This window comes from Chaetodon trifascialis, chromosome 6 (assembly GCF_039877785.1).
Source record: "Chaetodon trifascialis isolate fChaTrf1 chromosome 6, fChaTrf1.hap1, whole genome shotgun sequence".
NCBI lineage: Eukaryota > Metazoa > Chordata > Actinopteri > Chaetodontiformes > Chaetodontidae > Chaetodon > Chaetodon trifascialis.
In genome coordinates this window covers 25,008,323-25,019,943 of record NC_092061.1, presented here as the reverse complement: position 1 = coordinate 25,019,943, position 11,621 = coordinate 25,008,323, and the positions used below count along the sequence as shown (strand labels likewise).

The 11,621-nt window shown below is 45.9% G+C and overlaps 1 protein-coding gene across 2 annotated transcripts; it reads left to right on the top strand.

Annotated features, from left to right (window-relative positions):
- The first annotated feature begins 474 nt into the window (after positions 1-474).
- rab35b (RAB35, member RAS oncogene family b) lies at positions 475-10,336 on the top strand. Of its 2 annotated transcripts, XM_070964752.1 has the most exons (6): positions 475-787; positions 3,037-3,087; positions 3,181-3,304; positions 7,475-7,599; positions 7,778-7,902; positions 8,013-10,336. In XM_070964752.1, exons 1-6 carry the CDS (start codon positions 736-738, stop codon positions 8,139-8,141), a joined length of 606 nt encoding a protein of 201 aa, XP_070820853.1. In that variant the 5' UTR covers positions 475-735; the 3' UTR covers positions 8,142-10,336. The 2 variants fall into 2 exon arrangements, with proteins under 2 accessions (XP_070820853.1, XP_070820854.1); XM_070964753.1 differs by lacking the exon at positions 7,778-7,902 and having other exon boundaries at positions 8,013-8,269.
- Positions 10,337-11,621: the final 1,285 nt, after the last annotated feature.

The window sequence follows — 11,621 nt, the reverse complement described above, 5'->3', positions numbered from 1 at the left end:
GCAGTACATTCTGGCATTTGAGATTTATTTGAAGATATCAGTATACACTGGGAGGAACTGTAGTCCTCTTGGAGTGTCACGTGGCTTGTTTGGGGCTCTAAAAGTAGTCATCACTGGGGTCTCCCGAAAGGAAAAGGTTTCAGATGTTTTAATGTAGTAAATGTACTGTATTTAATATTGAACTGACCTATTAACATTTTCTACGAGGCACCATTAATGTGTTTGGTGTTAATAGAGGGGTGGAGTGACTTCAGCATATCACATGCTTGGTGGTTATCGGTGTGTGATCTATACAGTCGACATTATTTTGGTGAAAATGTGAAGAATTCTTCAATTTAGTGGACCCCGCTGGAGGATGTTGTGAAACAGCTCGATGGTACGGCTCTACCGGGCTCCTAGTGCAGTGAGAGTAGTGTTCATCAATGGGATGGGGCGGCGGTGCTGTAGCAGGAGCCTGCGCAGTGAGGCCGGGTCAGAGTTGGGTGCAGCTCCACCAGAGAAGGAAGCGGAGTTTCCGGCTGTTTGCAGCGGAGGGAGAGGATTGCTGACGCCGCGAAACCCCGAGAAAAACGCCGCCGGCTCGGGGGGGCTAACAGTTTGTAGCATCGGTAGTGGTCGTTTTCATTCATATCAGGGGATCTGGGGGCTGGTGATTTTTTTTTTACAAGCCGAGGGGGTCGGACAGCAAACAGCAAAGAAGCGGCACAAGACGGGGGTGAGCCACCAGCTACCGGCATGGCCAGGGACTACGATTACCTCTTCAAGCTGCTCATCATCGGTGACAGCGGTAAGACGACGCCGTGGATGCGGGACGGGAAGTGGGCCTTGTCGTGTTTTTTTACAAGGGTAGAAGAAGAAATACAGCTCTATAGAAGCAGTATGCTTCTATGAAGCGTCTACGGCGTATTAGTTTATATTTTCTTCATGCAAAATGGTTGGTGAAATGTACACATCCGCCATATTTCTGTGGCGGTGACAGGGCGGAGGTTGTGTGTCCGGGCTGGGCATGTCAGCCGATCAGGCCGGATATCGCCTCCAGATCTCAAATGCTCGTCCCTCCAAGATTTTCTGGTCTTGCTCTCATATCATCTGGGACATTTGTTTTAGCTCCATAACAGGACACACATTGTAACCAAAACAACTGTGCGGGGGCTCCCAATGTTGCTCTTATTTGGCCTCTAGTTATCTCCTGCTAGCTTTGTTAGCTAGTGGGAAGTTTGGTTATGTTGCTAACTGTTAGCGCACGTTAGCTTAGAAGCTAGTGTCCTAAGAAGCCGAGGGTCTGTCTACATAAGCTAAATATAGCTTCTTGTGTTTGCTGCACAGTGTGAACTCAGCTAAGTTAGGTTTAGTTGTTGAAATGCATTTTGTTATTTAGCTGCTAGCATGATCGTGCTAGCTGCTGTGTAGTGGAGGAATGCTGCACTGCAGTGTGGTCTCCATCCAGCCAAAGTCTGCTGAAGTGAGACTAACAAAGTGGTTAGTATCAGCTGTAGTTGCACTTAATAAAGTGCATCGGTCCGCCAAGATGCTGACTTCTGGCTGCAGACTGTGTGGTTACTTAAGATGTGTTGGGCTTGTTTATTATGCTAAAACAAGTTCTAATTGGATGCATAATGTAAGTCTGTGTACAACTGATCAGGGCTGCTCTTCTTCTGTCTGCCCATTAAAGTGAAATCGTTTGATGCGCTCCACCCTCAGCAGGAGTGGAGCCTCAGCCTGCAGGACTTCTTTGTGGCCAGTGATCTTTGCATTCATTGACAGCCCCGATCCTGGCAGTACCCCATCAGCTGTCTGCACACAGTAGAGGGCAAAGCATCACAGCAAGCCCTTCACTGCCACTCACACACAGAGGCCAGTGTCCCCTGGACCGCAGCATGGATGTGCGACTGCCTGTCGTGCTGCACAGAGATTGTTTGGGAAAGATGCTCTGACCTCTGCTCCTCCTCGGCTGCTTGTAGACAGATCTGCTACTGAGAATCAGACATTCCACACACTGGATGTGCACGCCGCACTGAGGCTGATCTCTTGTTTCGCCCGTGGCCTGTCACAGTAGCACATGCACATCTGCTCATGGAGAGTGGTCTGACACGAGCTCAGCTGTGTGACGTACAAAAATTTGTTCACAAGTTTCAGGCTGCGAAAATTAAAAATGGAAATGTCACGGATAGTTTCATCACTTGACTCCCTGAGGAATTAAAATTCTGAGGGAGACTGTTTTTTGTTTTTTGGCCAGGCAGCGGGAAGACTTTAACAGTCTTATTAAAGCTTCAAAAGTACAAAAAGATGATGATCTCCCTTCTGCTTTGAAGCTTTGGTTATTGTTTGTTTGAGCCAAACTCTGCAGCATGGAGGCCACAGGAACCTGAGAGCTTTTATGTTGGGACCAATCAAACATGAGATGACAATAACACAATAGGTAAGCTAAGTCACACCCCAGACTGGCCAGCAGAGTCACTTCCCAACCTCCAGCTGTAACCTGACAGCTGATCTGTTGAAGACACAGTCCTGATCCCTCTCATACAGCTTCATTTTAATCCTCTTCTCCCTGTGCTCTCTCCTGTGCTGTCTTCTGTTGTGTGCCTGGTTTTTCTTCCTAAAACATATTTATTATGCTCGATAATTTTAGAACCTCAGGCAGATATATTTGTTCTATTTGATGTCTCGCCTCTGTGGCTTTGCCGCAAGCCTTCTCAACTGCTGCTGTTGCACCGCTTAAGCCTCTGTAGGTACAAGTGTCATCTCGTATCACAAGTGCTTTACATGAACATTTAGGGTCAGCATTGCTTACCTTAAACCCTTCACCATGCACATCCTGCGACAACTTTGTCTGTAGACCTTGAGGAACTCAATCTTCTGGCGCACAATGATTACAGCAACTGTGCAGGTTGACGTCTTGTTTCGGTTTGTCCTCAGGCAGTTGCAGTAGTTAGTTTGAAAGCTTAAAGTCAAATATTACAGAGAATGCTCATTTTTTGTTCTTCTGGAAACCTGTTGTTCTTCAAACCTCATCCTGTGCTTGTGTTTCCTCCTCAGGAGTGGGGAAGAGCAGTCTCCTCCTGCGATTTGCAGACAATACGTTTTCAGGTGTGTGGTTCTGCCTCTGCCGCTATAGCATTGTTTCCCAGCGTTGCACTTTGTTGTTGCACATCGTTAACCTGGTTTTGTGCGTGCGTGCAGGTAGCTATATCACCACGATTGGCGTGGACTTTAAGATCCGGACGGTGGAGATCAACGGGGAGAAGGTGAAGCTACAGATCTGGGATACAGCGGGGCAGGAGCGCTTCCGCACCATCACCTCTACGTAAGTAGATCCACGCGCACACACACACACACACACTCATGTTGGCCTTTTCAGGTGAAGCCCGTCATTTTCATTTCAGCAGTTGAATCTGAAACCAAGAAACCTCTTTGCGGTCCTCAGATTAGGCATCAGTTGAGGAAGCAGTTTGTAGACAACTTAAATGAGTCGGTGCAGCTTCATGAAACTGGGTGGAATTCCCCACAGATCCTAATTACAGATGAGAGAGGGAGGCTCCTGGTCTCATACTGCAGTGCTACATGATGGCAACGGCTGGGCGTCTCTCCCCTCTGATGCTTGTAGTGTGTGTCACACAGCATCCATGTAGCTGTGGGTTCACACTGTTCAAGAGTGGAGCCTTCACACCTTTTGAAGGTGATAGCACAGTCATTCGTTCTTATCTTTTTATTAACAACAAACAGAACAAAAAGCACTAAGTATTGTCTGCACGGCTCAATGCACCTCATGTGTCTGTGGCTTGGAGCTCCATTGCTGCCCAAAAGCTTTTTAAGATAATGTTGTTGTTTCATACTAGTATGAAAGATGACGCTTATAGACACACAATATTGTTAAGTTTTTCCATTTTTTAAATGAACAACCTGCACATAGTGCTGGTACACAAAAAAAATCACGAGTAGTGCAGTGCTGCCTGCTGGTGGCGCTGCCTCCAGTCACACGGTGGGCTCGTTGCTGGAGAGAATCCTGGACCAGCCACAGGTTGAGGACTCTTTCCCCTGTTTGTTCATCTGTGCAGCCCTGGGTTGATCTGATTATTGATCTGTTTTTTTTTTAAATAGTTCTGATACTTTCACTGCTATCGAATGTATAATTAACAGAGATGGTATCGTTTTCAACACATGGTATTGAAAGAGCTTCGAGTGCTTTATGGAGACGTGCTGTTGCATTGGCTGATAGACAGTTAAGCTTTGTGGTACAGAGGCAGAAGCTGTCAGGCTGCGCAGCCAGTACTTGTTGTAGGATAAGTTAATTGTGGTGTTGGTCTGTCCAGGTGGATTACTGATGATGATAATAATTAAGAGATAGAACAACACTGGTTTTATCCTTTAAATCCAGGACTCAAACTAGATTTCTCACATTGGCATTTACACTCAATCACCCCTCATTATTATGGGATTATGCTGCAGCGCAGGAGCAGAGGTTGCCACTTGTTCAAATACAGATGTCAAACATGTGTCCAACACGACGCCGTGACCTAAATCTAACATGTAACTTTTGTTTACTATCTGCTGAGTTTGGCCTCGGCTGAGTCACAGCACAAATCAAACAGCTGCTCGCTGCTCCTGAATGGAAACACTTTCCCCGTCGGACGGGCGAGCTTTCAAAACACGCTGCATCATTCGCCTCCACTCCTGCGGCTCATGGCGCAGCGCTGAAGAGTAAACCTGGATTAGATCACATTCATGTCAGGTTTTAATGGGTTATTGGAAGACACAGCGGTGGTTAGACTCCACGTGACTGTTGTTAGATATGTGGCCAAGAAAATGCAGTTAATGCAGAATGAATGTGAGCTTCAGACATTAAGAATGTTCTGTTTTTTCAGGCCAACACATGAAATTGTATCTATGATGGACGTCTTTTTAGCATCATTACTCTTAGTGGTAATGATCATCATAATGATGAAGAGTGTCAGTGTCCCTGTTGCTCCAGACAAAGTGTTTAGCATAGGGAATATATTTCTTTGGCACAGTGTAGTTCCAACACTGAGCTCTGTGGATTCTGGTTCACTAGCGAGTTGCTAACAGTGTCAGCTGTTTGGTGCTGACCAAACCACTAAACTGCAGTGAGGCAGCTCCTGTCCTCTTCACTGAGTGTTCCTCACTGTGTCTGACAGCCAGTTACTCATGTGTCCAGTGTCTCACCTTAATGCCAGCTGTCAAACCTGTGTTTTATTTTTCCTTGAAAATGCCCCTGTTGAAGTATGACCTTGGCATTCAATTACTGTGATATTTACACGGGCAGGCTTGGCATTAGAGTCCAGAGCTGACACCCAGCGACTATCAAAGTACAGTTGTGCATAAATGTGTGAGGAGACAGCATCTGAGCTCTGATAGAAACAGCACTGATGTGACCTACAGCTCAGCCTGCAGTCATCTTGCACACTCACCTGCTGTTGACTGAAGCACACAGAGGCTTATTAAACTCGCCGTCCGAGCCGTGTCAGTTTTGTCTGCAGTGAGAACAATCAGAACACCAAATACATCCCAAAAAAAGCTTGAAATGCTCTGCAGCGCTGACACGTCAGCCCCTGAGGAGTATGACCGTCCTCGTCTGGAAACAAGGCTTCCAGTCGTTGTGCAGGAATCCCTCCATGAGCACGCAGCCCGTTTAGACTGATTGTTCGCTGTGCTCAAGTATGAGTGGCATGGTGCCTCATTAAGTCTTAAACAAGTTTGTGGAGATGGGTCCTGAGCACAGAGCTGCTCGGTCCACTCGGGCAGGCTCAGCCTGGGGTGGGAGCCACATGTCAGACCTTTGGGCCGTGTGCCTGTGGCTGACCCGCCACTGCCATCGGCTTCAGCCCTGATTCAAGACCTTTAAAGTCCCAGAATAACACGGACTACAGCTTCATGTCTGCATTTTTACTTTACTTTTTTTTCCTTTCTTCTCTTGAGCTCATGCTTTTATTGTGATTTTCACTTGCAGAAGTGTTTTGAACTTTGAGCTACTTCTCCACCGCGGTGCTGTATCACTTCCACGCTCAGCGTTTTATACCTCCGGGCCTCAAGAGCACCCTTTGATTGATCTTTTTCAGGGAGAAGTCCAGTTTCTTAACATTTTATCACTCTGTTTGTGCCCAGTTTTACTGCAGTAAAGGTGACTGCAGGTTGGGCCCCACGTGCCTGCTGTGTGTGTGTGTGTGTGTGTGTGTGTGTGTGTGTGTGTGTGTGTGTGTGTGTGTGTGTGTGTGTGTGTGTGTGTGTGTGTGTGTGTGTGTGTGTGTGCGCGCGCGCATTTGGTAGTTGATGGTTCTCTATTCATGTGCACTGAGCAGACACACAGATGGACCTGCACACGTGCAGCCATCCACGCCTGCTGTCTGGTGGCCCGTCACTGCTGGACATTGGGGACATGCTCAGACAACACCGTATCCCCACACTGTCACGCCAGTCAGAAACACTGACACACACACACGCGCACACACAGCAAGCCTGACAAAAGGTTCTTTGTACTTGTTTGGCGAGAGCAGCCACACTGGGGATGCTCCCTTTCGGAGGCCTGGTGCCCTGTTTGAAGCTTGGCTGCAGGTCTGCAGTTGAACTGTCTGCCACAGTCTGGTTCAGTCGTCTGTGCAGGACAGATGCTGGTCTCCCTCCTGTTGGGTTTGCCTTTACTCGAGCACTCACATACTCTGTCTGCTGCATTATTGCAGCAGTCATTTAGAAGGACTGTACTTACTTTGAGATGTAGTTCATTGAGTCGGTCTGGACGGTCAGGTGTTTTGTCATGGGTCGAGGGCCAGGTGATCACTTTGGCTGAACTGACTGGAATCATGTCATTGCTCATTTCAAATGATGATGTCACTCTTAGGGATTTGCTTTTTCTTTAAAATTGTAAGATGGATAAGTTGTGTCTCTTCCAAACTGAGGTTTGTCTCTCCCTGCTGGACATCAGTTACCTCAGTGGTTTTAATGAGACGCTGCTGGACAGGCCTGTCACATGAACTCAGACGCTGCTTCACTGACACCACCTGTCATCTGAACATTTGACCTCATGTGGATATATGTGTGTATATATATATATATATACCCCCCCATACAATTGAATTGTCAGTAGGCTAATTTTCCTTCATACTGTTACTACTTGGTGTAAGCTGAACATTTAAACAGTGCATTACTTTAGCTATCCATCAAGCTTTCATCCATTACTATTACTATGCCTACTATTTCTACTCTGTATTCATTACTTTCAGCTGTTTCTACTACTTATCCGTTACTTTAAGCTAACTAGTTCTACTGTGTATACTTTAATTTCAGCAAACTATTTCTGCTATTTATTCTTTACTTTAAGCTGTTTCAACTCGTCCACTGATTTTTACCAGTTTTCATGCACTAGCATGTTGTGTGCAGGCGTTCTGACTGACACAATATAAAATTAGAATTTCTGGGACTCACTGAGTCCTCTGACTGTGTCTCTGTCCCTCTGCTCGCTCAGATACTACAGGGGAACGCATGGGGTCATAGTGGTATACGACGTCACGAGTGCCGAGTCTTTCGTCAACGTCAAACGATGGCTACATGAAATCAACCAGAACTGTGATGATGTGTGCCGAATATTAGGTGAGTGTGTACCTCTCACTGCTCAGAAAAAGTCCAGGGACTCTCGTCACCTCGGCAACCTTCACCTAAACATAGACGCCAGCCTCGAATCTAGTGAACACCTTCTTTGCTTGCTGGCAGCGTGAAGAATTGTTTTGACTCTCGTCTCTCCCGTTGATTCACCTTGGCAACATTTCAGTGGGAAACAAAAACGACGACCCCAACTCCAAGGTGGTCGAGACGACTGACGCGCAGAAGTTTGCCGAGCAGATGGGAATCAACCTGTTTGAGACGAGCGCAAAAGAGAACATCAACGTCGAAGAGGTACGCGGTTGTTTGTGTTGACTCTGGCCTCAGACTGCTTGCTGTTGTGCTTGTGTGGAGCAGTCTGCGGGACGTGCCTGGTCTAAAAACTGTTTGTGCTTCTCCCTCAGATGTTCAACTGCATCACGGAGCTAGTGCTAAGAGCCAAGAAGGAGGTGCTCGCCAAGCAGCAGCAGCAGCAACAGAACGACGTGGTCAAACTCACCCGGAACAGTAAACGAAAGAAAAAGTGCTGCTAGCAAACTGGAAGCCATCCACGAAAGGCCGGCTGCGTCTTTTCTTCACACATGCACACACACAAGATGGGACTCAGAGCGTCTAAATTAAAGAGCAGATAAAGATTTAATAAATATACGGTGAAAGATTTAAAAAAAATAAATGGAAAAAAATGTCCCCTTTGGACAAGCTAATCATGAAGACTTCAAAAAAAAATGTACAGATTTTATTAGACGTCAGATCAAGTTTTATTTGGAATTCAGCAGACGGGCACTATTGAGCTGAGGTCCTCCTTTCTGGAAGGATCCGCAAGCTGACAACTGACGGCCATAATGCTCAGATTTCTGTCCACATGACCCCAGTGTTCCTCATCAGAATCTCATCTCTCCTTCTCATCCCGCTGCACACAGGACATTCAGAGTGAGTCGCACTCTGCGCCTGAGGAGGAGGAGGCCTCTTTGTTTCTCTCTAGTTTTATCTGTTGTTTTTGGGGTGGGTGGGTGGGTGGGAGGGGGGGTTCTTGATTGGTGGGGGCGGTTGTTTTTTTGTTTTGTTTTTTTTCTTGTTTTGTTTTTTGGAATAGGTGTCTGAGTAACTGCTGAGACCGTCACCATCTCTCTGCAGTTTCAACATTTGGGACACCTGTGTTACCGTGGCGCACGCCAAGAGATCATGAACTGCTAGGTTTTGTTTTATTTCACTTGGGGGGGGGGGGGGGGGGGAATCACACAGATGATGATAATGATAATGATGATGATGATTGGTAGACGACCATAGCAACTTATCCGATGGACAGAACTGGTGACTTCATGTTTTGTTTTTCTCTGTCTATACTTTGCCAAGCTTCCCGCCCTCTCCCCTCTCCCCTCTCCCCTCTCAGTAGTGCTGAGCCAACAATGATTGATTTTATGTTTTGTTTTGTTTTGTTTTTTTGTTTTGTTTGCGTGCGGCAGAGCAGTGGAAGCACTCCTGGAGCTCTGGGACGTCAGGCTCTGAAAGCACCGTTCACTGCAGTCTTACTACGCTTTCAGAGTTTGCTTTTAAACCTTTTCCTGCATCTTTTTTTTTTTTTTTAAACAATGATACTGCCAATATTATAGAAAAAAGATATAAAGAGCTCAGTGGCGCCTCTTATTGGACTGTTGCCATGGTGGCAGTGTGAATCAGGGTCTGAGAGGACCCTGTCGAGTCCTCAGGAAGCGCTCAGGGCTGCTCTCCACCCCCCCCCCCCCCGTTTCCCTCTGTATTCCTGCAGCCACTGGCCTTCTTTCCCCTCCCCGGCGCCCACATATCAGCACCTCTCACAGCGGTGGACTCGCGTCCTGCATTCGGTCCGTTGAGGGGCACGAGGAGGCTTCTCGTAGTCGTTGCGGTGACCCCCAATCCATAGCAGACTGTGGTTTTTGCCCTTGTGTTTGAGCATGTAACACTTTGTTTGAAGAGGTATGTCAAAGCCTGACATGCACTCAGACTGTCGAGGATTTACTGTGTTTTCTCAGCTTGCGGAAGATTCTTAACAGTTGACTAATGTTCAAATCTGATGTCATGTTTTCCTTTGCTTTCCTCCGTCATAACCCCCCCTACCTGTTCAAGTGAAGTGTTACCACACAGTGTTTTTGGCATCCACGATGAGAGTGTGGCAGACAGTGGGACTGTGATGTGAGAACAAATGGGGATGAACTGCAGCACTGGATCCCAGTGTGTTCAGGCCTCAGCTCCTCTCCCTCTCCACGTCCAGGGTTTGTCGCAGAGGCCGAAGCATCGTGCAGCGTCTATTACTGACATTTCTTTATTTTGAATTGGGAGAGTAATAAATGGAGAGAGCTGAAGGTGTCGGCTAAGCTTCTGTCAGAAACGTTTAGTTTTCATCCTCTGGGCAGACTCTGGCAGGCGGTCTGGGATCCTGATACACGTTGAGAGGTCAGTGTGATCTCCAGGGCCAAGGAGTGGCATCAAATCTCACACTTTATGATTTCTATTCATTATGTGTATGTATATATAAATATATTTGTGTGTTTATATTCAATATAGAACATACACACATAATTGGCACACCAAACTGTGCATGTGCTGAACATGCCTCGTGTGCTATGGTTGAAACACACTCGTCAGCTGTGGTTTGCTGTACACTGGAGAAAAAGAGATGTACTATTCATTTTTCCCTACATGAATTTAATCAATAATAAACGTTTTAAAGGAATAAATATTTGACACATAATGACTGATCTCATTTGAAACTTCATTTACTTCATTTGAAACCTGTGTCTTTTTATTTTATTTTTATTTTTTTTGCTTTCTGTGAATAAAATCGTATGGGAGGAAGTGTGAAGTGGTTTTTGGGTAGCCTCTTGCTACTGTCTGTCTGCTATTTCATAAGAATAATGATGATAACAGGATGTTGATCGTGTTTGATGAGAGTTCAGTTAACTCTGAGCAGTTTGAACAGAAACCAGTGACAGTCAGAGCCTGTTGTTCTTCATCGTCATCCCTGTCATCATCAGTTATTAACTGTCAGAGATCATCCTGAACTAAATATTTTCACAGATCATGACTAACTTGTACCTGGTTTATTGGTTAGAAACATGGCAGAAATGGATTAAATATTGTCAGTACAGCAGTCAAACAGTGTTTTCTCTTGAATCTTTAGTTTGCCCTCCTTCACAGTGGACACTTTGACTTGTCACACAGGTGTGAGATCATCTTTAATGGTTTCACTTCCACCTGTGATTTTCCCTCAAATACAATTCAAAATGTCTGCTGTGGAAAAGGCCCATGAATGAACTATAACAGTGAAAAGAAACCGGTGTTCCTCACAATATAATGTTAATTCAGTAATGTAGTTGTGGATCGGATTGGATTGGATTTGGATCGGGAAATATCTGATTGTACTGCGGCTGGATACCCAGCTGTAGGTCTGCCAGCTGCACAGACTCCTACATTTATTGCCAAAGCCTTTCCCTTCAACATGAGTAGAAACAAGGCTTTCAGCTGTGCTAGCAGCTCTGTGAGACTCTACCGAGACACTGCTTTGAGCTCAGTGCTAACATTAGCATGCTAATATGCTCACAGTGGCAATGCGAACATGCTGATGTTTGGCAGGTGATATTTCCCATGTCCACCTTAGTTTAGCAGGGTAGCATGCTATCACTGCTGGTACTAGATGAAAGTGTGATGATCACCAAGATTATTGCAGTTAATCCTGAAGGGGAGAAAGGTGTGTACCAAAGATATTTTCATTCAGAACTACAACAAATGTGCACCTCATGGTGGTCCAAGAGGGGATCATTCAGATTCACTGGGAGCCATGAATGTCTGTAAAAAATGATGCCAGTCCATCTAGTAGATGCTGAGATATTTCACAGGATAAGTGAAAACTCTGACCTGTGGTGGCATAAAATGAAAGGCCAGAGGATCAGCACAGTCATGAGGTCAATTGTGGATATCGATGCTTAATATCAGGCCAGTTCATCTGATAGTTGTTGAATTATTTGTCCTATGACCGA

What these genes read in the sequence shown, in the direction of transcription:
- rab35b (XM_070964752.1), top strand. Translation starts at nt 736, where the DNA reads ATGGCCAGGGACTACGATTACCTCTTCAAGCTGCTCATCATCGGTGAC. An exon ending in TTCCGCACCATCACCTCTAC is followed by an intron (nt 3,305 to 7,474) that starts GTAAGTAGATCC and finishes CTGCTCGCTCAG; the next exon opens with ATACTACAGGGGAACGCATG. An exon ending in TGATGTGTGCCGAATATTAG is followed by an intron (nt 7,600 to 7,777) that starts GTGAGTGTGTAC and finishes GCAACATTTCAG; the next exon opens with TGGGAAACAAAAACGACGAC.